Source organism: Rhinolophus sinicus, linkage group LG12, assembly GCF_036562045.2.
Source record: "Rhinolophus sinicus isolate RSC01 linkage group LG12, ASM3656204v1, whole genome shotgun sequence".
Classification (NCBI taxonomy): Eukaryota; Metazoa; Chordata; class Mammalia; order Chiroptera; family Rhinolophidae; genus Rhinolophus; species Rhinolophus sinicus.
In genome coordinates this window covers 15,748,842-15,774,946 of record NC_133761.1, presented here as the reverse complement: position 1 = coordinate 15,774,946, position 26,105 = coordinate 15,748,842, and the positions used below count along the sequence as shown (strand labels likewise).

The following is a 26,105-nucleotide window of genomic DNA, read 5'->3' as shown; positions in this document are numbered from 1 at the left end:
TCCCATGAAGCTGGCATCACAAATTGCAGGTCAGTTCTCCTCAATGCACCTAGCTTAATCCTTTGAAGCCACACCGTCCAGTATAGGATCCAATAGCTGCATGCGGCTATTTTAATTTAAATTCATTATATTTCAATACAATTGGAAGTTTAGTTCCTCAGTTGCACCAGCCACATTTCAATTGCTCAACAGCCACACAGGGCTGTGGCTGCCACATTGACACTGAAGATGATTGGACGTTTCCATCTTCACAGAAAGTTCTATTGGATAGCACAAATTTCAAAAATCAGTGTCTTTCTTCCCAATAAATGTTACTTGAGAAAGGACTGAGAAGACAAGAATTTGATGTCAGAAATTTTCTTTTTCTATATTTGTTTACTTGTTTTTGGTGCGCTGAATAGTCATATCTACATTTTAGGGATTAAAAAATAAACATAATACCATAACCACTGATTTTATAAAAATGTTTGCTCTGTGGGAATGAACAGCCTTTGTAACCTGTCTAGCTCTGACTTTCCTGTACATTTCAGATATGCTTTTTTAAAGGTAAGTGCCTTCCTGTTTAGTTGTTTTCGACAACTGTCAGATCTTTGAAGAATCTATCCCCCAACCTGGTTGCTTCTGTGTTCAGCGTTTTGTTGTCGTTGTTGATGTTTTTTTGTTATAAGCTTTTAGAGACTCAAGATTATGTCTGAGGAAAATAGAGATAAATTGAGAATCAGAGATAAATCAGCTCTGGCAAAGCTCAGTCCACTAAAATAGTGGCTCCCAAATGCCTGCCCAGGAGGAGAGAGATGTGTGATGAAAATTTCCATGGTCCTCAGCAAAAGGAAAAACACAGAGAGCCTGGTGAGTTTTCCATTCGTCAAATGTTTTCCATTTAAAGGCCTGTTCTTTATTTTGATATTGTCTCCCTTGCATTTTTTGGTATTAACTGCCTATCTTTAATCAAATTCGATAAGAGATGTGAGTGTATGTGCGTATCTGTGCACAAGGGTTTTAAGGCTAGCAAAATAAAAGTTATAGAAATTGTGAGTGTCCCCATTTTTAAAAAATTATTTGTCTATGAAATCTAAAGGTTTGAATACTTCTATGCTACTGGCCCCGAATAAGCAGGCCAATAATTATTTGCAGATGCTATGGGGGTAAGAGAGTGGAAATGGGAGCTACAGAGAAAGTAATGATGAGAAGCTCCAAAACCTGAGAAAGGAAATAATTACTTCCAAGCCAAGGGGGAAAAAAATCAGGCAAGACTTCAAAGGCACGTGGTATTTCAGACAGGTTTTGAAGACGAGGTCGGGTGTATACCCATGGAGCATTTACAAGGACGAGCAAGTCATTTGGAATTTGGACTCTAAAGTACATGAAAAAAAAGGCATGGATGTGAGAGGAAGATGGTCTGGGTGCAGATTACAACCAGTGTGTGGGGATTGGAGTATTAGGATAAGAAATCTGGAATTTTTTTCACTAAACAGTTGGGAAGTGAAGAAGTGTTTCAAGCCGGGAGAAACGTAGCCAATGTCGTGTCTTAGTAATATAGATGAATAAACACATATGACAATATTCACCTGTTGATCTGTGAGCATCCTTCAAGAGTCAGTTTAAGTTTCATTAAAATCTTCTCCCCTCGGATAACACAGACCTAGGTTCCTTCATCTGAACTCCCAAAGCATTTACCTACGTGACGCGGGGCAGCATATGACCACTTCATCAAGTTGCCACCACACAATTAGGCATCTGATAAGTCAGGTTCTTATAGTTTATTTTCAGCATCACTACCTGTCTCCCTTTAAATACGAGGCCCCTAATAGGGGCTAATTAATGACAGTGGGTGCAAGCCAACCCCTAGCCCAGGCTCTTCTGCTCCCAGCCATGCAGCTGAGCACTGGTGGGCGGGCACGCCTCCTGCGGACATCTGTATCACATGCATGCACATTGCCTAAGAGAGTGAAAGAAACAAAACCACAAGCAAATGGCAGGCAGAGAGCGTGATGACGTATTTGAGAAAGGACGTACATTCTTACTTAGCTTTTCAAATCAGACGATGTTTCTAAAACAGTTCAGCCGTGTCCTCACTGTTCTAGATCTTGGCAGGTATACAGAAACAAAAACAGCTCTAAAGAATACACTCTGAAAGATTAGCAATTCATTGTATGGTGTTATATATTATTTCTAAAGATGCTTCTAGTCAGTCCCCAATCTGACAGCCATTAAAACACGTAACATCAACTGCTGCAATGCAAATCTCTCTTTAAGATTAGGGAGAAGAGGAACAAAGTCAAGTAGACAAAGCTCAGATCAGAGAAAGTCTATTAGTCCAACTGTGTGCCTCCTTGGCTGACATCAAAAGCCATGAGGAAGATGGTACCACTCTAGTTTCCAAATTTCAGCTGAATTCTCAAGCTTTATCCTGTGTTCCATCTTCAGCCAGCCTACTGGCTCCTCCCATAAGTCTATTAACATGCTCACATCTTGCCCTAGATAACAATCTTTCCCCAACTGTGTTGTTCACTTAACAACTACTCCCTCCTTTTTCCCTTCCCTACAGGAAGACTGTTAAAGTGCATTGTTGTTTATAGTTTAGACAGACCCATACGGACACTATTCTAAGCACTTTACATGTTAGGGTGGATCAAATTACTGTTTGAAAAACATTCACTCCCTTCCCCTTGGAACATCGTGTGCGTCCCTCCCTATACAATGACTTGGGCTTTGGCCATGTACGTTCACTTGACCAATGGATGCGAGTGGACGAGATGTGAGCAGAGGAGTTAAACATGCTCATGCAGTTTGTTTGGTCTCTCCTGCACCTGTGACAACCAGGAAAAGAATATACCCAGGGGCTGCTGCCCCTTCAGCCTGGAGCCCAGAGTGAGATACACAGAGCAGGAACAACCCCAACTTAAAATCTAGCACCAGAGAGGTGGAGAGAACTGGAGAGGGTGGCAGGTTCCAGACCCACAGAAGCCTGCATGCTGCAGCAGGCTTTTGCTCGTTATGCTAAGGCCAGTGGGGAACCTTTCAGGTGCAGCTTCTAGGGGAAGTCTTCCCCATTCCATCCAGGTGCTGTTAGGGGTCTCTCTCGATCCTTCCAAGCCTCAGCTGTCTATCACAGAACCCTTATTACAACGTGAAGACTGTTCATGCATGTGATGACCATCGATGCTGACGCGTCTCCTCACAATGGTTACGCTAATTCACGCTAAAGACAATGGTGACTAAGCTCCGGTCGTGTCCATGAGAATTTAGAGGAACAGATGTTGGAATCGATGGGTCCTCCCCCGTGGAAAACATGGCTTCAGCACTACAGAGACCGGATAAGAGAAGGGCATCCAAAATTGGGGGAGCGATCCACAATAGCCATGCCTACCTCAGAGCAGATCCTGAATTCCTGCGCTGTGGGTGGTAGAACTGAATCTGGGAAGCAGCTGGCACAAGAGGAGGTGGCTCTGCCAGCGGAGACTAAAATAGACCAGAAAGTAGCAGGCATTTCATCAGCCATAAACCTTCTGCTCCCATGTGCATGGCTGACTCCTTGTTATTCAAATCTCCACTTAAAACATCTCCTCAGTGAGGAAATAACTGATCATATAATCTAAGTAGTTTTCCAGGCAAGCAGCCCCCACTGCCCCCCATCATTGTGTTTCAACTCTCTACGTGGTACTTGGTACTCTGATACTCGATGGCACACGTGTGTATGGTCTGTCTCCTCCAACAAAAAGTTTAAGTTACGAGAGGGAGGGGCTTCACCTGTGTCATTCATTGTTATAACCCTCGCATACTGCCTACACATGGGCAGCGAGTGGGAACTAACAGGTACGTGAATAAACCAAGAATGGGATGCCCTCTTATACACATCCCTCTCTCTGGTATTTGTTTTCCTACGCAAGGCAGCTTCAGATGTGCCTGTTTAACATGGATCTTCCAAGTCCTATCAATATATGCAAGGTTTAATGTGTGTGCCTAGAGCTTTCTGGGTATAAGAACCCTAGTTTTCATCAGAGAATCAAAGCATCCATATCTATTATGGACCAAATTGTGTCCCCCCACAAATTCTTATGTTGAAGTCTTAACACTCAATGTGACGATTTTTTGGAGACAGGGCCTTTAAAATGAAGTTAAATGAGGTCATCAGGGTGGGCCCAAATCCAGTATGACTTGGTGTCCTTATGAAAAGAGGAAGAAGCAGCAGAGATGTGTGTGCACAGAAAAAAGGCAATCTGCAAGCATAGGAGAGAGGTCTCGAGAGAACCCACACCTGCCAACACCTTGGTCTTGAACGTTTAGCCTCCAGAAGAGTGAAACGTCTGTTGTTTAAAGCACCCGGTCAGTGGTATTTTGTGATGGCAGCCCTAGGAATCTAATACAGTATCTCTGTAAAGTGAAGAACCACTAATAAGAAACTACCCTTTATTTGAGCACCTAAGGAGGCTGTATTCCTCCCAACAATCCTGCTGGGTGAAGAGGACTGTTCCCATTTCACAGAACCAGTAAATAAAGTCAAGACCTAAGCCCAGTCAATAGTTCATCTTGACTGCACAGTAGAATCCTTTGAAGAACTTGTAAAGCCACTCATACCTGGCCAACCAGGAGAGATACCAAGTTAATTGATCCCCAAAGAGCCCAGGCATAAAGTACTTCTAATGATGAGCAGGAATTAAGAACCACTGAGTATGGCAACCACTATTCCAAAACCTTGTGATACATTGACTGCTGGCCTCCCAGATACTGATGGCAACTGCTACTGTATCTGTCAAAGGGCTCCTGCTCATGATATACGCAGTGAATCTTGGTTATTTTGTGCCAGTTTACACTTCCATTTACCGTTTCCATAACAGCCCAATATCTGCTTGGGGATAATGCCCCTTTCCCGTCTTTATGGTTCAGGTAGGATCTCACCCCAACTCCAAGGTTTAAGTATGTGAACTGACCCTAAGCCAATCAGCACATTTTGTTATCCGTGATCACATGACCTATGCTGTCCAATTAGAGAGACTTCTTCACTGCATGAGAATTACTGGAAATAGACTGTTCTCTTTCCTGCCAGGTATCACCACAGAAAGATATGAAGAGGAAAATGCTATAGCTGTCCTTTCAAGGTGAACACCTGTGTGAATAGGGCTTACACAGCACAAGGGGAGTCTACAGAAAGAAATGGAATCCAGGTGACAATTAGAAACTGGATTAAACCTTTCTCCAGGATAGATCAATACCTAGGTTTCTCAATTAGGTGAACATAGAGTCTCTTTGTACTTAAGCCTGGTTGAGTGGGGTTGGGTTTTCTGAGACTTGTAATTCATATAGCATGTGTCATATCAAAAAAATGTGTCATATGCAAACCATGCAGTATCACAACTAACCAACTCTGCCACTGCAGTGCAAAAGTATCAATAAACAAGACATAGCTGCGCTCCAATAAAACTAAGAAAAGAGGTGGTTGGTTGTCAGCCCCCGATTTAGATAGTAACATGGGTCAAAGTGGGTCATTGACTGGATGTGAGGGAGGAGGGAAATGAGCCAAGGTAGCTGCTAGGTGTTTCGATCTTTTATGTTCTCGGTGTTTGGTCCCAGAATCATAAATTCATTGAGTCAATTGAATGTCAGAGCAGGGTAGAAACTCATTAAAATTATATGGCTCAACAGCCTCGTTTTATTGGCGATCACATGAAGGCAGGTGCCTCTGAGGTGGTGACTCATTAGCAGCACAAACAGGACCAGAATTTCTAATTCAAGGGTCAGCAGCATCTCTATTGCACTTACTCTCCTCTCTTCTCTGCCTCTAGATAAAAAGATTTTTCTGTTTGTGTGGAAACCACCATGTTACATGTAATAATAATTACCGTGTATTTAATAAATATGACTAGACATCAATCATGTGTCCAGGGGCTACTGAGAGACTGTCGCCCATCTCAGGTAACTTAAAGTCTTACTGTTATTATACACATTGCCCCAAGCCATTGTTGTGTTTCTAATTTTTTTTTTTCAGATCTGATATTTTGTAAAGTGGTTGTGAAACATACATCATAATTCTTTTTGCTCTAAGGATTATTCACTTTCTCATCTGAACAATGGTTTATGTTAAAAGCATACAGAGAATTTATTCAAGTCGAAAACTAAGGCACTGCTTATTCAGCCTCATGACAACAAAAGAATAAATTACAGACATGTGTTACCAGAACAGAACCACAGTCAACTCCAATTGAAGACCAAAACAGATCTTACTAAAAGGCAAGCAAGATGCCTTATGACTGTTAGGCAAAACCAAAAACCATACACAGAGAGAAAGACTAGAAGATGCCAAATATTAATAGTAGCTGTTTGGTGAAGGCGGGTCCATGCAAAAATTCTTTCTTTCTACTTTCCAAAGAATGAATATATATATATATGTATATGTATATATAATGCATATAATTATAACTATTTTAATAGGCTAATTTAAAAGGTAGGAAAATGTTTCTATGTTGCATTTTTTTTTTAAATTCTTGAATTTTGAATAGTATCTTGTTTTTCAAATACATTATGTAAAATTTATTCACAGAATGTATTAACAGAATACATTAAATTACGTAAAAAAATTTAAAAACCTTCAGGTTTACAACAAACAATGCTTTCAGGTCTAAACAGCTGATATAGCTTTATCACTGAATAAATTATTTTTCTCTTAAGGCCTAGTGAATGAGTCTTGTTTGAGTATTTCCAGCTATGATGCCCTCCTCACTCTTATCCTATTTTACAGAACAGCTCCCTTTTTCTCTCATCTCCTGACAAATAAATCCAACCTGGTTGGCTGACTATCATACGTTCAAGTTTTTGTGGACAATTATCTTTAAACATGGTTGCCTTAGTCTCATCAGAAGAGAATTTGTAGTGCTGTGGTCTTGCTCTCCTCCTGCTTCTTTCTGGGAATCTTGACCCCACTGATCCCACTCTGGGAATGTGAGGCCAGATGTCAAAGTAGGGGACGACAGCAATAGCATCGAGCTAGTGGCCGTGCCAATAGCTGAGTCCTTTGGTTTGACAGTTGCCTCTTCCAAAAAGGCCAGCTCAGCACGATCAAGCTCTCACCCCATTGACACTCCAATGATGAAGGACTGGTGGGTAGATGCAGAGGGGAAGAGAGGGAAAGAGCTAGTCGGACGGAAGGAGGCAGCTGTGCATGGCCCTTGGAGACATCTCTCCATTCTAAGTTCAGAAAGACCCCGTCAGCAGAAAGGAACAGATGGGAAAGTCTCTAGGAGGCAGTCAGCAGCATGCATGCTTAATTCAAGATCAAAAAATGCTGCAACCTAAATGCACACATACATGCAAGTTCCTAAGAGGACCACTCCTGTATCCCTGCCAGCCGTTTTCCACTTGCCCTTTTCAGGTCAACTTATGGTCGTTGCCAGCTCCATAATAAATCCCAATCCCAAATAAAAAGAAATATACCCTTGCCCCAAGAAATTCCATTAACAGGAAACTTCTCTTCCAGGATTGAATCTGCTTTGGTTTGCATGACTGCCTTTGTCAAATCTGAGTGTGTACACATGTACCACAGCACCAGAATGGGGGTTAGGAAACTTGGACTTTTACTACATCTTATTACATATTGTTCAGAAAGTCTGAGGCATTGAGCAAAATATGAATTCATTCAACAAGTATTTTCTGAGCACCTACTATGCACCAGGTATAGTCTAGGTGCTCAAATACATCTATGGAGGGGTGTATGGGGGGATGTGGGGGGATACAAAAATTATAATTGTAGTAGAGGGAAATTTCTGGATAAAAGAACCATCTTCAGAACTGAGAATTCCTAGAAAACCAGATTGCTTTCTTAGAAATAATACAATAAAATATACCCAGACTTAGAACCTTATATGGAAGTTAATAAAATGAATGGATAAGGGCACAGACTGTGGAATCAGATTTTGGAGTTCAAATATTGGGTCTTCTCTGAGTAACTTCCCAGTTCAATACAAAAAGACCTAAACATTCTGACATAAGGAGATCGCTCTTCTTATCCTAAAACACCCAGTTTATCATACAATGAAAACCATGATTGACAGGCCCCATTCATACTAAAGAGCTTTCAAAAAAACCCCTTTTTTTAAATGGGCCACTCAAATACGAGCATAGAGCCTAATATCTACAAACATTTGGGGATATCTAACATGAAAGAAAGCCAGAATGAACAAACAGGGGGTGGGGGTGTGGGGGAGGGGGGAGAACTTCGAAGAAAGAAATATGGAGAGTGAAGAAAAAACTAAAATATTAGTATTAATATCCTCAGTGAAACATGGAAGGATTATACCCACAAAATAAGATTAAGTGCGATAAAAATTTCAGAAAGAAAAACAAATCTCTGGATAAATTAAAAATTATAGAAATTATCAATGCCATAGAAGCTTGAAAGATAAACTCAATCTACCAAATAACAGAACAAAAAACTGAAATGAGATATAGGAAACATCGACTGAAAAAAATAAGAAGCAGTCCGGGAAATTTATCACCTCAAAAATAGCAGCTAGAGAAATAAAGAGAACAAATAGGATAAAAGGAAATCAGATAAATAATTCAAAACAATTCCCAGAAATGAAAGACCACTAAATACACAATTCAATGGATGAAAACAGACTCTCACACGAAGGCATATTCTCATGAAATCTCTCAGTATTAGGGATAGAAAGAAGATTAAATAATTTGAAGAAAAATGTATATTTCATACAAATGCTCAAGAATCAAAAGGCTTCAGATTTCTCAAGAACATTAGAGGTTAGGTGCTTCAAAACCATGCGGGAAGATAATTTCCAACTTTTTATCATCTCTAACCAAGTTATCAATTAAGTACCAGGGTAGAATACATACTTTTTTCAGATATGTAAGTTCTCAAAAGTATGTTTCCCAGGTATCTTTCCTCAGGAGGTCACTGGATGATGTGCTCCATCAAAGCCAAGGTAAAAACAAAGTAAGAGGAAGACTCGGGATCCTATAAGAAGGGATCTGACACAAAGACAGGGAGAAATGCACTCCAAAGACAGTGCTGAAAGGAAATCTAAACACAAAAGCTCTGAGACAAGTCCAGAGAACAACTAGATCTATTTGAAACAAATCAGAATTCTATGGGGAAAATTTCTTCAAGGAGAAGAATTGACAGACTACCTAATGTATGAACATATGGGAGATTTAACAAACTGAAAGAAACTTTTGGTTGGAATTAGTTATTGGAACAATAACAAAACCATTATTAAGCAATTATTATTTGAAGAAGATAATGACTCATTTTTAAATTATGTTCACATATAACTTTAATAAAAATAAAATTTTAAGTTTACAAAATACTTCTCATATTTCCTGGCATATAGTAAATACTCAAAGAATTTAGACACTCATGATTTTAACTATACCGTACATACATTACAAGGCTTCACTTCCAACGTCTTCTTTTACTAAATGGTCTCAGACAAGTTACTTACCCAAAGCCTGTTTCCTCCTATGCAAAATGGGGATTAAGGACAAGTATAGTAGGCTTTAGAGAAAATCTTTATAAGCCACAATCCTTGGTATACAGTAAAAATATTGATCTGTCTATATTTGCATATAAAGTATTTGAGCATGTGTTAGTACCTTAAATAATGAAATCCTAACTCCAAAATATTTAACGAGAGGACATCTATACATAATGGCGGAATAAAAGAAATGCAGTGATTGTAAATGTTTACTTCATCAAAGATTTTTGACATTAAGCATAAAAATGGCTGAGCAGCCTTCACAGTATAACAAAAAAAAGATCGATGAACTATTAGGGAATGACTAGATAGACAAGGAGACCAAAATGAAACTCCCAAGTAAAGGATAGGTAGAAAAACTTGTTAAAAGAATATACGGAAAATTCAAAGAATAAAATGCCTTGGCAAGAATCAAATAAAAGTCATGCATGTAAATGATTGATAAGCTGTAAAAAAAAAAAAAAAAAAAAAAAAAGGTGGGTGGGCATAACAAGAAATGTGTTACAACTGTGAGTTCTACAGTTCACTTGGATCCTGTCCTCTTGTTGCACGGACCTCTCACTCCAGCTAACAGATATGCCTTTCTTCATAAAGGGTGTTTTCCACGGCCTTGACCTTGACAATAACCATCACATCTCAGACACAGAACTGACAGAATGCCTTCTGAAACGTGGACCAAGTTATTTGTTGCCCTCTCAAGAGCTCCCTTCATGCCCTCATTAAGTGGGCATCTGTATCTAAGAATGAGATCGATCATTGTGCTTACACACATTTACCAGACAAAACAAGCTAGAGGGGGAGAAGAATAAAATGCATTCACATTTTATCAGCAACTAAACAACTATTTAGGTTTGCTAGGATGACTTAAGTTACTCCAGGTACAGTGAGTTACTCACACAAAGGCCAGAGGGAAACGTGAACCTTCCCTATGGTGATCTCCTGGGGGTATCGGAGTGGCCAAGTTCTTTAGTGGCAACAGAATGGACATTGAACTCATCTGAACTTGGGTTTGAATTCTTATTCCAACATGTATCACCTGGTGACCTTGGGGAAATTATGTAATCTCTCTGGGCCTTCGTTTTTTCATGTAGGAAATAGAGATAATATTAATAACCATCATGAACAGGTAGGATACTACAAATAAACAATTATCAGTGTGGCTGGGACCCCAACCCATCAGAACACTCATTGTTATCAACAAGCAGTAGATTGGTACCAGGGTATACTGGCCGAAGAGCAACCCTACTTGCTAATACCAGTGAGTGCCTGACAATTGTTGGCTATGGTTCTTCTTAGTTTCTTATCTGTGTTTACATGATTTTTCTTTCTACGGCAAATATGAACAGTTTTCATACCTGGAAAAAATGTTTTTAAATATGACTTTAATCTAGCTATGTAGAAGATACAGTTATGGAGAACCAAGGAAATACTGGAAGAGGGGGAAAAAGAAAAAAGGAGGGAACTTAACCTCTCATTACTTGAGCCATGGAACAGGAACCTCCAGAAAACTACAAGACTTTGAACCCCACTCTGGCTGCCTTCACCCATAGTTTAAGAAAAATTTTTGACCCCTTTAGAACATTCCATTTGCAAACCCCTTCCAGGTAGGCACTGTGCCATCCCACCCAAACATAGCAGCAAGGATAGAAGCGGTACTAAGAAGACTCAAGCTACTTAGTCCTTATCTAAGCTCTGCCACGAATAAGTCACGTGACCTTGGGCAAGGGAGCACTCTCATCCTTGTTTGTGAAACGGGAACAAGAGGGCCTGTTCCAGCTGCCAATGGATCAGCAGTGGCTCAAATGAGAAACTGTACTTTGGAAAGCGCGAGTGGGATGTAGAGCCAGGGCGGTATGATTTCAAACATGATGGCCTTGGGGTGAGCCCCAGTAAACATGCAGGTGCCAAAGCTACCAGCTATTGAGTTTCAGTTCAGAAACTCTGGCCAAGCAAAGCAGGTCAGAGGGAGGCAGGAGGTTCATGGGGTTGTAGAGAGGTACTCAGCAGGCAACAGAGCGTGCGTCAGCCAGGGAAAATCACTCTCCCTTACCATTAGAATCGGGGACAATGGCCTCAGCACCCTGGAAACCTCAATCTTAAGGCCTTTAAAACAGGAAGGGGACAGGAGAAGAGAGTGGACAGCATGTGTTGTGTTGGCAACATGGTAAGTGGGCCCAGTTTATTTTCAGCATCTTTTTCACCCTTCCTTTCTGACGTCACCGGTACTTGCTGTGGTTTTTCCCGAAACGTCAAATCCACACGGTAGGAGCAGTGTCCTCGTGGTACCTGCTGGTTGGCCTGGGCACCCAAACCCTGCTGGACCAGCAAGCACCTACCAAGGCCGAACCTCTCCAGAAAATGACTCATGTTCCAAAAATTACACCTCCCCCAACATTTGAGAATTAGAAATCTTCCTATGCCATCCTTGTTTTACCTGGAGTCAGTCATTACCAAATAAACCGAATACACGAGAAATTGCCAATGACCGATATATTATAGGTCATCCTTAAACAAAATTGTACAGATATAATTGACATAACAGTGTATTAGTAGGCCATCCTTTAATAGCCTCATTTTTAAAGAAAGTTCTGAAGATATCTTAATCCAGTATTCCCCAAAGTGTCCTAACTAGGAAATTGGATGGACGTCTTTTGTTTTTATCAAATTTCAGCTCCGCCACTCACTAGCTGAGTGACCACCGTGAAGTGACTTACCCTCTCTGTGATCCTTTAGTTACTTAGAAGAGGGATGATGACGGTACCTACCTCATAGAGTTGATGTGAAGATGAATGAGTTAATACCTGAGAAGCAGCCCAAACAGTGCCTATCACATAGGACAGGTATTGATATCTTTGCGTTATGCATTTTATAATTAACAACCCTCTTTATCTGCACCCACCCCTCCCAGAAAGGACAGCAACTTCTGCAAGAGATAATCCATCTAAACTCCTGACAGCCCTTGCTTAACAGTTAGTTACCCCTTCTATCTTTTTTTTGTATCTTCAAATCTCTCTCCACTGTGGCAATTCAGTCTATAAACACTCTCAAATGTATCCTAGCTTAAAAAAAGAAAAGTTTCCTTTGAGCTTGTTTCGTTTCCCATCTAGGTAAGGACCTTTGTCTTCCTTCTTCCAACTTCTCACCGTGTTTACAACTCCTTGGATCTCAATCATCTCTCTTCCTACAACAATTTCTCCCTTCTTTCCACTTCGATATTTGCCCTTCTTTCCAGTCCTATACCAGTGCATCAAGAGCAGCTTCCCTTTTGCCCATTTAATCTTTGAATTACTATAATACGGACTTGCTCCCCCATTTCATCAGCACGCCTTTACTACTTGCCAAACCCACGGGCATTTCCCAGCACACACCTTGCTGGTGGTCTGTGTGCCCCAGGCCATGCTGACCCACTCCAATCGGAAATGGTTCTCCTCCAGTGTTTCCGTGAAAATAAGACCTAACCGGAAAATAAGCCCCAGCATGATTTTTCAGGAGGACATCCCCTGAACATAAGCCTTATTGCGTCTTTTGGAGCAAAGATTCATGTAAGACCCGGTCTTATTTCCAGGGAAACACAGAACTACATGCTTCAGCTTCTTCGGCTTGTCCCTGAAACCCTGCAGTTGCCTGGCCGTCACTTTCTTCTCCCACAAAGAGCTCTCCCTCTCTCGCCCACAGATTCTCTTGCCATAGATGTGTGTGCAGGAAGGTGTGAGAAGCACAACACGTGACCCTGTGGGAGAAAAGCATAAAGACTGGAGGGATTCAAGGTCCACTGTGAGCTCAGCAAACAGCTGATGGCTGGGCTCCCCCAGTGTCAGGGAAGATTCCAAAGGGAAAGGGGCGGAAATCAGCCTGGACCGGGAAGGCAGGGGGGCTCTTGGGCTAAGGCGGTTGGACTTGATTTTCTTGGCAGTGGGGAGCCCCTGCAGAGTTGAAAGAATTGTGTGCCTGCCACACCCTATTCCGGAACAATCCCAAATCCAATCTTTTTTTCCCTATGAAAAGTTTCTCACCTCTGCTCCTCTGTGTTCCTCTGCCTTCCATTATCATCTTATTACTCCTTGTTTTTTCAGTCTCTCTAATCCTTCTAAACCTTCCATAGCCATTAATTCACTCTTTAAAAAAAAAAAAAAAAATCCACAAGAGTCCAGGAGGGTGGGAGGTGATTGCTGTGGGGCTGGTAGCCCCCCACACACTGAGGAACAGCAGAGCCTCTCCACAGCCCACCCCATGAGTCTCTGGACCTTCTTTCCTAGGATACATTTACAACCCGAGCCTTGAATCTCTGCCTCAACTGTAAGCCCCATGAGGGGACGTTCAGAGCCCTTGATTCTTTCAGATCGCTCAGTGCTGCTCACGGTGCCTAGCTTATCACAGGCACACCGTGAATAATTATTAGCCAAATCAAATAGAAAGGCATGCTCATTTGTGCTGGGCACACAAGTGAATTTATAAAACAACAGCAATAACAAAAACCTAGTGACCTGGAGCTCCATACAAGGAGAGAAGCAAAACTGTAGACAGCCAATATCAAGATTATTAGAACGTCTTATTAGAAATCTGAAGTTGCTACCAGAGGGTAAAGGGGGAGGGGTGTGGTAGATGAGGGTAAAAGGGATCAAATATATGGTGATGGAAGGAGAACCAACTCTGGGTGGTGAACACACAATGTGATACACAGATGACGTATTACAGAATTGGACACCTAAAACCTATGTAACTTTACTAGCAATTGTCACCCCAATAAATAATTACCCCAATAAATAATTATTTAAAACAAAATTTTTTTTTTGATCCAACAACCTGAAAAAAATTTCCCTATTGTCGAGCCCGATTAAGCAATGCTTTGCTTTATTATAATTCTTTTCCTTAAATTGCCAACATTTCCAAAAGATAGCTAGTAAAGCAGAACCAAACCACCAAACTGAACCAAAAGCAGAAAGCAACACAGGATAGTGAAAAAAGCAAGGACTCTGCAATACAGCAAAGTTGGCGGCAGAGCCCAGGTCCACCACGAATTAGCTGTGTGGCCTCGGGGAAACCTCTTACCTTCTCTGGACCTACCGTCTCTCAGCTTTTGGAGGGAGAAACCACCTACCCCGCTGCCTTATGAAAACTCATGTTTAGAGAGTGGGTATCAAGAGGCTGCTTCAGAGTTGGCAAAACATAACGTTAGTGCTCAATTTACTCAACACATAGTCGCGTGCCTTCTATGCGCCAGACACGGTTGTAGGCACAGGAGATGTTATCAAAGAATAAAATAAGCAAATGCATGTTCTCATGGAGCTCATCTTACTCATCCTTAGCCCCTGTGAGGACAGACAGAAAACCCCAGTCCTTTCCCCGTGAAAAATACACATAAGTTGTGCATCCATTTGTAAGGGGGGTAAGGATCCCCACTTGTGATTTAAATTAAGAGCACTGCCCCTATACCAGGGCCTCCCAAATATGTGTATTAAGAACGACTGAGGGCACATGTTTCTGATTTACCAAAAAATACCATCCGAGGGCGGGGAGTAGGAAGGCGGATGTTACCGCTACCTAAGCAGAGCTCAGGCCCCAGCACCCCGGCTTTTCCTAAGCTGACCCACCACATTACAGGACTACAGAGCCAACCCTACTAGAGCCTGGCACACATTAGGTTCTCCATAAATACTTGTGAATGTAAAATGAAGACTTGTCTACCTCCAAGCTACAGGAAGTCAATGCTATCCCCACAAAAAACTGCCTAGATGACTTTCCCACTAAATGTCAGTCTTATAGTTTATCCAGGCAGAAATTTTAAACCACCCCAATGTAAAATGGCTAAGTTTTCTTAGCAAGCAGAAAAGAAACAGAAAGATTTCAGGCCTCAGAAAGTAGTGACACACACCTGTGCTACTCTCCATGATGGCAGGGGACAAACAGGGTGATGAGTCAGCCAAGGCCATGAGTCACATGTCCATTTCTTGGCTACTGGTTGCCCTCTCCTCCACCTATAAACCACTGGTCATCAAGGGGGCAATAAGAAACTGCACACAGAATCAACTGGAGAGAACGTCTATGGAAGCCTGGTTAATAACATCACATCTTCATTCCACGTAATGCACAGCCATCTTCTTAAAAAAAGAAACTCGGAACTGATATTTTACAATCTTGAACATGATACAGTTGAGGCAACCATGTATCTAGGAGCTCTGTATCAATCCCAAATTCAAATATTCCACCCCATGGTCCCACAGACCAGCAGGAAACCCTGGAAGTCCTAGTGTGTCCGCACCGAAATGATACCTTCAGGTCTGTCTTTTGCATTTGGAAGCAACTGCACAATCTGCTGTCAGGCTCTAGACCCAATTTGTGGCCGAATAAAATGGGCTCTTGCAGATGAACCAAGCACTGCTCCCACCGCACACAGGACAGTTGATGAAACACCCAATTCGAAGTCAGAATCACACAGGGCAGCAAAACAAACCTGGCCTCTGCCATCCTGAGAATTTAAATCACACAGGAGAGTCAACTAACATTTCCTTAGGCTTCGCAAAATGAAGTCCATAATTCCTCTTGGCAGGCAAGACCAATTCCTCTCAAGGACAAGTAAGTTGCCCCCCCATCCCCCCCACACCCCCTAGTTAAACTCACCTTCTGTGGCCTCTCACACAGGGTCTTCCCTTTCCTGTCTTCATGTTCTTGCCTGATTTTCTCCCAAGGCAAAAGCCCTCTCTCATCTGTACTGCTTTACGTATCTGTTTTTGTTTGTTTGTTTGTTTGGTTGGTTTTTACCACCACCACTCCATACACACACATAAAAAAATCAATATCCAGAACTTGATGACAAATTCTGGTGTTATTATAGAAGGGAATTTAACAGCTTTCTTCTGGAGGCAAAAATCAGTGACATTTCTAGGCTATACCCATCCTTGAAGTCCTGACTAATCTGAAAACCAGTGTGTATACTTGTTACAGCTGTAGTGTCTGTTCTTTTCTAATGCAGCTCAAGAAACACACTTCTGGAAAATAGTTCCTTCTAATCCCATCCAACTGCCTGCATCGTCCCCACTAATGTACTTCTCTCACTTTTGATGAGGTCGTTATTATCAGCAGATGCTGAATACAGAGGGGAGAAAAATCCGAAATCGAGAAAAATACAGCAGCAACTCTAGAAAACTGGCCATTTCTTAAAAAGTTTAAACACACGATATGACTCAAAAATCCCACTCCCAGCTATTTATACAAGAGAAATAAACTTATATTCACACAAAAACCTGTAAGCAACTGTTTACAGTGCCTTATTCATAATTACCAAGAACTGGAAACAATCCAAATGTGAATGGATAAACTGTGACACATCCATTCAATGTGATACAAGAGGACTCAATTAACAATACATGCAACACTGTAGATGAATCGTAAGTGCGTTATTCTAAGTGAAAGAAGCCAGACTCAAATGGCAACATAGTATCTGATCTCACTAATATGACATGAAAAAGCAAAAGTATAGGGAAAGAATTCAAAGCAGTGGTTGTCAGGAGCTGTGGATAGAGTAAAGGGGCACAAGGAAACTTTTTGGGGTCTAGGAATTGAACTTGAATACGTGGTACATGTCTGTCAAAATACAACTGCAAAAGGTGAATTTTACTGTATGGAAATTATGCATAAATAACCCAAATTTAAAACTTTTAAAAATACTAATATAGAACAAAGAGAGAATACTTGAAATAGGGATTCAAGTTTCAAAATCAATAGTAAAATAGACAGAACATTTTATCTTGAAAAGAGAACCAGTTTATCTCCTATTTGACCAACATTAGATAATCATAAATGTGTTAATTCTTAGAACAACAACAAAAAAAATCAATGTTTTTATTTGTTATATAACTTCCACACAAGATTTATGTCAGCCGGACAAACCGTTTTTTCATTTTATGTTTGACTTTTCATAGCCCATTTATAAAGATCATTTTTTCCCCAAATTGTTTCAGGGTATCACTTTTCACCCAACATCATTTAATCTTTCGATGCTCTTAATAGTTTCCTTTGGTGCCTATCAAGTCAGCATCTTAGGTCAATTTTCTCTTCTTTGATGGTTCTCTGGACTAACTCAGCCAGATTGTATTTGGGTCACGGCTGTAGGATTCCATCAGTTTTCCAATGTCACTTACATAGAGTCCATGAAATTTTTCCTCTTTTGAAAGATCTGAAATTTCTCTTAGCAATCAGTTGACATACATACTGTCTTGCATATTTGGGTGATTATCAGACCATCAGAGAGCCTAGCCTACAAAACTGTGGGTGCTAGTGTCAAGCAAATTTTTGGAGTGGAAAAATTTGTTTAGGAGATGAGTCCTTACGAATATACTCCGGTTATAACAACTTTTACTTCCCTGGTACCTCAACACTGCAGAGGATCAGATAACTAATAAATCAAATAACATGCTTAAAAGTGAGGACTCTCGCATTTTACCAATGACATTTTGTTGGTTTTATCCCAACTCTGAGAACCTACATTCCTTCATGGAGCAGCTACTGGTATACCAGACCCTGTATCACCATGGGGCCATAAAAATTACTTTCTGAAGGGTGGCAGGAAGACAAGGAGACATTACCACCATCTTGTCTAACTATTGTTTATTGAGCAACTACTAGAGCTTTATTGATACTAGTCAATAAAGCGCTTTATTGGTACTAATATAATAACCTTCTCAACATGTGGATGAGGTCATTACTATTAATATTCCCATTTGCTAGATGAGCAAAGGACTCTCTAAGCTGTTCAGGGAATTGCCCAGGCTCACACAGCACATTCTTGGCAGAGCTGGGGTTCCTGGCTGCAGAGCTCACACATTGAAAGGCAGTGCTGTGAGTGCTACAGACCCCAAACACCCTCCATAGCAGCATGAGCAGCCCAGAAGCAAAGGACCTGAATTTGCCAGCTGGCTGCCCCCCGGCCCCAGTGCCCTCGGAAAAAGGCTGGAGGCAGTGAGGTGGCCACCCTTGTCACCCGCCAGCTGCCGCCCCTTCTTGCTCTTCACATGGGGAATGGAGCTGTACAAGCAGCTTCTTGCACCCACACTTTAGGAAAATCAGACTAAATATAGCCAAGTGTGCTCCCATGAGCCAGCTCAGAGCTGGTAGAACTGCTACATTCCACATCAGAAAACTGGGCTGGGGGGTGGGGTGGGGGGTGGGGATCAACTTGATTCACAGGAGAGAAGCTTCCTTTCTTGCTCCTGTGGTTTCAAAAGGACCTTATGCAAAATCCAACTGGGCTGTGGGGAGTGCTGAAGGTTTGGCAGAGCAGATAGCAGAGGCTGTAGGAAAAGGAATGGACCAGACAGGACCTCAGAGCATCCTCACTTTCCTGCCCATAAAGGGCTAAACAATCTCAACACGAGGACTTGGGGGGGTGGGGGGTGGGGGTGGGGGGTGGGGAGTCCATCAGGTCGAACATATTCTACATACACCACTCTGTTTTTCGTGCCCTTTCCCCAAGCCCCCACCCATCAATAGCCTACTAAAAGCTCACACAAATGCTAGTCCCTTGGTTAGGCTTTCTCCATCCAGCTCAGAACTCAATGCTCCATTTGTTCTCAGACCTCCCACGTTATGTCACTTGGACTTTTATTTAGCACTTAAGATCATTCAGCCCAATCTGCTTCGGTCTCCTTCACCACAGTGGGGGTGGGGAGAGCAGAATGGGCCAAGCTCCCTCTTTATCAGATTTCCCCCAAGTGAAGCAGCGCTCCTTGCACACAAGCAGTACTCTACTGCTTATCAACAGAAAACGCAAATCCTGCCTGAATGCCAGGGGAAGAGAGTTTGCATCCCCCCGCCTTTGTCCGAAGTATAAATGCATGTCTGACACTGAACTCCCTAGAGTTCAAGTAGCAAGTTTAGATCCTGGGCTGCCCCATCCTGTGACAGGTCACCACAGCACCTACTGTGACTCAGCATTCTAGAACACAGCTACCTGGCAGACACTCCACACCAGCTCCCCTTCTGAGCCCTTGTTTCTTCCGGAGTGTGACTACCGAAGGCAGATCAGAAGGAACGGGTGGGCTGACAGGAACTAGCAAGGCTGGGCCAGGCAATGCCACAGCAGGATTAGACGGAAGCCCTGTCTGGGCTGGCTCAGAGGTCCCCAGGAAGAGGGGCGCGGCAGGAACCACTGCACAGCAGGTTTGGGGGCCTCACTCCTCACTGTGTCACTAGGCAGGACTTTTCTTTCAGTGATGGGCTCCCAGTCACCTCTCTCAGGTCCTAAAACAGTGATTCACAGACGCTGCTGGTGCAGAAGGGTCAGCTCTCATGGGTGAGAGAACAAAATGACAATTAGAAAAAGGGGAAAAAGGACCTTTGGTGAGAAGTGAAATGGAAGAGAATGGGGTAGCAGTTCAACAATAACACCATGACACTGGGAAGTACCAGGTAGGGAAAACTGTCCCCTCTCCCACTGCTTTTACGATACCTATTCTGTAGATGAACACCACTGGGAGTTCTCCTTAGGGGTAGAAGAGGGCTGTGTGGAAAGCAGAAGCACCTGCAATCCTACTGTGACTTCATTCATTCATTCATTCCTCAAGTTCTACGCTGTGTCTCCCGTGGGCCAGGCCTAAGACACAGTGCGTGCCCTCAGCACCACTGACTAGAAGACGTACATATGAATGACGTTCTCAACAAAGAAACGTAGTTAGGAAAATGCAGATGTGCTACCACCAAGGCAGCCATCTTCCTCCTTGCTTCATGTGTCGTACAAGGGGAAATCCATGAGAATGACACTTCTGGTCTCTCTCCACTCTCTCATGGGCTCTTCTCAGAAAAGAAGACAATGATTAACATGCAAAACTGTGAAAGGGAACAAAGCATAGGTCGCTCGGACAATGTCTCCTTCCCTTTAGGTCCCACCTGCCTGCTGTGGGAACCCGTATCCTCTTGGCTCCCTGGCTGTCCGTGTTACAGAGTCACGGACTCCTGAGAGGGGAAGTTCACCGATGAGATGTAATATTAGCAAGTCCACTGGATTAGCAAGCCCGATCCAAAGATAGGAAAAAATAACCCATGTGGCTTTGTAATAAAGATGACGTTTCTGTCGCCTGTAGTGACTCTCTGTGACTCAGTTCTGAATTCAAACGGTACAGAGCCGTCATTTCCAATTGCTTCTCTTTGTTACAAATGCCTGTCTATCTTGTTTGCCCTTTTTCCCAGCCGCTGTTATTATCACTTATTCTTACAATATTTTGGTGATGAACAGGTTTTTTGTTGCTTTGGGTTTTGGTTTTTTTTTTTTTTTTCACTCTTTTACAGGAGAAACACTGTAGAATCTTAGCATCGAATGACTCATCAGAGGCCATTTGATAGCCAATTTGTGCGCTTAGGATGAAAATTCAGATTCCCTAACACTGATGTCATTTAGAGTACACAGCGTTCCATCTCAAATCTTGGGGGGGCGCGGGGAACGCTGAATATCGGAAATCAGTTCGCTGCCACATAAGAGGGGCTATGCCGTTAGACCTAGAATAGAAACACTACGTACAATATTTATCCCCACTTACTTATACAGCTCTGAAGACGAAGCAAGGAGAACAACTGGGGCCAAGGGTTAGGAATCCCCTTCTCTGGCTTTGGGGTACATACACCTCCTTCATGAAACAATTACTGTGGTCCTGTAAGTGCCAGGTACCAATCTAAGAATAGATGAATACAACACAGTCCCTGATGAAGCCATTTTTTCTTCTCCCTGTTTAACACTGCAACCCACTTCTGTTACGAAATATCGCCGCAATGGACTCCACTGCCTACATGGTCAATCCATGGAGAATAGATTGCCCCGTGGTTTCTGTATGCTACCTCCTCCCCAGCAATCCTAGTTCTCCAGCTATTTGGGGTAAGTTCATACAATTTTTTTTCAAGGCAATGGATGCCAACATAACCCCAATCTGAATGCAGACCTTCACATGTTCTGTGGCCGGAAAGCACAATTCTAAGGGGCCCAGCTGCCCCTAAGTATAAGGCATAGGTCAGGCTAGGGAATAGAAACAGGATGCTGTAATTAAATTCAGAGAAGAAAACATAAATCAGGGTACCTATAAAACAATAAAAGGGCACCTCTTTTTCATCTTAAACTCAAGGCTTCAGGTTCAGCCAAATTCATGGACTCCCTACTTGCTCTTAACACTTCTACAAGTTCAAGCTTACTTTAGAAAACAGGTTACAGATCGCAAAAACCTAACCTGACACTATTTAGAAAAGGCAAGCTACAACATGTGCAAAATACTATAGTTTTGTTTTCAGTGAGGAATAGGAAGGCGTACTAAGGATCCATGTTCCAGGCACCCGTCTCTAAGCCCTTTCCTTTATATAATCCTCACAACTTTCCTGGAAAGTAGATAGTGATGTACGCTTCTTTTTTTCCAGATGCTGAAATTAAAGCTCAGATGTTAAGTAACATGCATTATATTTCCTGTTCCAGTTCCTCTCAAAAACCTCCTTATTCTCCAAGTCGGGGTTTCTCAGCGAGCATGGGGACACTGGTCATTACTTGGTATTGGGAACTTCATACAGGATGACCACGCACTGGCCCATGAGCACAAAAACATCAATAGCAGCTCCCAGTAGCAATCGCTGCATATCCCAAACACGCCTTAGGAGGACAACTCACCCTCGATAAGAACCACTGCTCTAAAAGATTCTGTGAGAATCAGGGCAACAGACGGAAGAAAGAGGCACATCCATTAAAAGCCACCTCCACATACGTACACATTCACATCTCTCAGAAGTCTGTTATTTTATGGCACTTGGACGCCTAAGAAAGCCCCATGCACTGTTATGGAGTCAGTTACTAAAGCTCCGTGAATTTATTTCCCATGCATTCCAAGAGCATTTACTGAGCACCTATTATGGTCCAGGTACTAATCTATTGGCTGGGAATATAAAGGCAAAGAGTGCATGGTTCCAACCCCCAAGGGGTTGCAGTTTTATAATGTAGTGAGAAACAGATTAAGTATGGTGTTGGTATAGCTATAAGCACAGGTGCTAGCTAGGGAAGCTTAGTACAGAAGACACCGCCCATAGACAGGGCACAGTGCTGGGAAGGAAGAGGGAAGGGAGGGCTGAGACAGGTTTCCAGCAGAAGTGAAGTCTTCCCTGAGTTCTGAAAGACTAAAGGAGAGTAGCCAGGAAGGTCCCAGTCCAGGCAGAGAAAACTGCCTTGCAAAAACCAGAGAGAGGAATCACATTTGCAGTCAAAGTTCAACCTACTTCCTTCATTCTTCAAGTGGAGACCTCACGATGATTCAAACTCAGGATCTCCTGTTACTAGAAAAGCACTTTAGCCAAATAAGTCACTTGAACATGAAATAAGCTCTCCATAGTCCATGGGTATTTACTTCCAAAGCCCTTGTTTTGTAAGGTATAATAACCCATCAGACAAGAAATTATGACTTAGTCTATACTTCTCCAGTGAGCAGGAAATTGTTTTCAAGTACTCTGTGGACTGGCAACCAGTGGGCGTGTCCCTCACTGGGACACAGAAAAATGGGGAAGAAAGAGGTGATAATCAAAGTCATCTGAGGAGTGAGGTAGCAGGGTGTCAGTAGATCAACTTACCCTTGACCTCAAGTTCAGGATGAACTTTATCTTTTTTATTTTTTTTTAATCTGAAGTCTTATATCACCATCAACTATAACATGCAGAAAGCCAGATTCTCACTCTGTTAGTACAGTTGCCCAGAAAAGAACACTTAGAAAAGTCTTTGGCTTCCTGATTGTTTTTTCAAAGCCATATATGTTATATAGAATTTGAAAAACCAAATACGTAACTAAATACATTAGATACGGATCGATGGATCACGGGAAGCTGAGAATCTCTGAACCCGAGATAACCCAAAGCTAATAGTTTCCTGAGTTAATGGGGCACTGAGAACAGAAACCGAGCAGTTGCTACCTCAGGTTAAGCAATTATGAAGAGCAAGAGTCAGAGGAGTTTAGTTTCCTTCACCTGGGGTGGGGAAGGGAGTGGGAAGCAAGCAAGTCCTTGTGGTTCTTTCTTGCCTTCAGCCTATAAGGAACAGGCTCATTTCCCCTTGGCACGAAGCCTGATGCAACTGGCAGGCATGCCATCTTTTTCCTGGCCCCCACCCCTTCCCCTCTGACCTGAGTCACACTCAGGAACCATAATTCTGTAGGTGAACTAGGTTCCCCTTTAGTCCCACGAGCATTTCATGTTATCATGCACGCACAGTGTGACCTTTAACTTGACGGCATGCCCATGTCTGCTCCACACATTTTCCCCCAGAAATTACCCTCAACAAGAAAGCTTGTGTTCCCAGGTAAGAGAATCTGAAATGAAAACTTGGGATCCCTCACACCCCGCCTATCCCTCCCTGCTTTCAACCAGGAAGTTCACAGAAGGCAAGGTTGTGGAGCCCAAACTGCAAAACCAAAGGGCAAAAAGGAAAGAGGAAGGTGGTCTTCCATAAAAAGAATTCACCCACATCGAATAGGTTTGTTGTCCTGTTTATCCCTGGTGGATTCCAGTCCGTTTCTGTAAACTTTGCTAACCCGGGGAGAGTTGTTTAAAGGGAGACACATGAAGGGACACCTTCACCCTCTGGGTACATCTGCTGCCACCCCTGCCGAGTGCGCACGACGAGGGGCCCTCGACCCAATCGCAGTCCAAGCTTCCGGATGACGCACCTGGCCAGGGTCCTCTCCCACGTGTGGGGGGCAGAGCGAGCATCCCCCGCCCGGTGGCCATCCAGCCGGGCCCGGCCGGAGAAGGCAGCGAAAGGGGCACCTCGGGGATGAGACCTCATGCCTGCCTCTTCGGCTTTCCCCCCATTTCCAGCACATCGTTTCACATTAGGGACACCCTTCGCCTCCAACCCTAAAGTCTTGCGCAGCTACGCTGTCTTTCCAAAGCAACCGAATAAAGCGCCTACTGGCCTTCTGTGGCTCAGGTGAGTGCCAAGAGGTGTAGGAGGAAAGGGCCCGCTCGCCCCCACCCCCTTTCCTCTCCTCCCCACAATCCCCAGGATTCACCAGGGATCTGTGCATTGGGGTGCGCGGGTGACGAGGGAGCTTAAAATGCCCAAGCGTCCCTTACCTTCCACAGCCATTCTCTCAGAGCTTCCCTAACGCATGCATAATTGTCTTGGCCGAGGTACTCCTTCTGCCCCGCGCGCCCCCCCTCCTCGCGCTTTCGCCTAAATATTCTGCGCTCATCTGCTCCAGGACCAACCTGCCGCGGTCACGCACAGCTAGGCGGCCGGCTCCCAGCTCCGCGCAGGGCGTCCTGGGAAATGTAGTTCCCTCCCTTCGCTCCGACCCGGGAAAGCAGCCGAGTCCCCCCCGCCCGGCGCTCCCGCCCTCCACACTCGGATGGCAGCTCGGGCTTTAGCTGGCCCACGCAGGGCACTACCTCCTGGAGGGGCCCCGTGAGCGGACCTAGGGACCCCGGGAGGTGGCAGGGACTACATTTTCTGAGATGCCCTGCGCTGGGTTTCGTTCCGCGCTTAGAGTACAGACCCGTGATTGAGATCGTCCCTTCAATTAGAAGGGGGTAAGCACCTGGCAGGGAGCTTGTGGGAGGCGAGAGGCGGCGGGGTTTGTGGTGTGGTCTCCCGAGCTCATTTTCCGGCCTCCTTGGCTATCCATTTAGTGAGGGGAGCGGAGCCACCCGCGGGCTGCGGTTGTCCTGCTGGGCCAGAGAGCCGCTGCACAGGGTGCTGTGGGAACTTGTTCCTTTGCGCCCTGGGATGTGAGGGGCTTGGGTGAATCCCGTCAAGTGATAAAGCTGATCTCCAGATGGTGAAGGTGCTAACACTTAGAATAGGGGTGTGCGTGTGTGTTTGGGGGCGGGAGGTGGCTTAAACATCCCTAAGGGCTTATTAGGAGCAAAATCTAGGAACCAGGATTCCCCCTGAGCATGTGAGATGAGGGGAGCCTGTGGGGCTTCCAAGGTGGGAAACCGTCAGTTTGCCTGTCCTGGGACCTATGGGGCCTGATAATTAGCAGCCCCTAAGAATTAGGACTCTTGCAACTTCTCAACCAGTCCTAACTCCAGGTGCTGGGAGTGCTGTGAGCACCCAGGAACCAGAACGTTTCGTGGAGGGCAGTAGAATTCCAGAGCTGGTAAATACTGATACAGGTGATATTCCCAAACTTTTTTTTTTCCCTCCTGCGTTTGGAAATAGTGATGCAATTATGGCCGGTAGAGTAAGGGAATGGTTTTGGGAAGAAAACTGACTCTGGATTGCAGTAAGACTTTTAAAGGCCTTGAACTCCGAAACGCATATGGTACCACTTCCACCCCGCTCCCAGGATTTCTGTCCTTTCCCATATATATATATATGTATACATATATATATATACACACACACACACACACACAAACAAACAAATAACAACAACAACAACAACAACAAAAAACTACTCTGGAAAATCACTCTAAGGACGGACCAAGATCTGATTGTTCCCATTATCATGACTACTTAGCTTTTTCTGCCTTGGTGAACAATTTTGTTTCTCAGTGTGTACATGCACACCTGCTCTTCTTACCACTAATGACATACTGTAGTCCTTCTGTTGGGTAACATGGCTGTGTCTGGGTCTTTTCAAAAGACCTGTGCACATCCATTAAATGCCC

At 43.4% G+C, this 26,105-nt stretch overlaps 1 protein-coding gene across 5 annotated transcripts in view; it reads right to left on the bottom strand.

The window, feature by feature from the left end:
* Positions 1-24,726, bottom strand: part of SAMD12 (sterile alpha motif domain containing 12) — a 360,212-nt gene extending 335,486 nt beyond the window's left edge. For all 5 annotated transcript variants that reach the window (XM_019714627.2, XM_074316667.1, XM_074316664.1 and 2 more), the window contains exon 1: positions 24,564-24,726. In XM_019714627.2, the coding sequence (XP_019570186.2) occupies positions 24,564-24,576 (13 nt within the window). In that variant the 5' untranslated portion in view covers positions 24,577-24,726. The remainder of the gene's footprint in view (positions 1-24,563) is intronic.
* Positions 24,727-26,105: the final 1,379 nt, after the last annotated feature.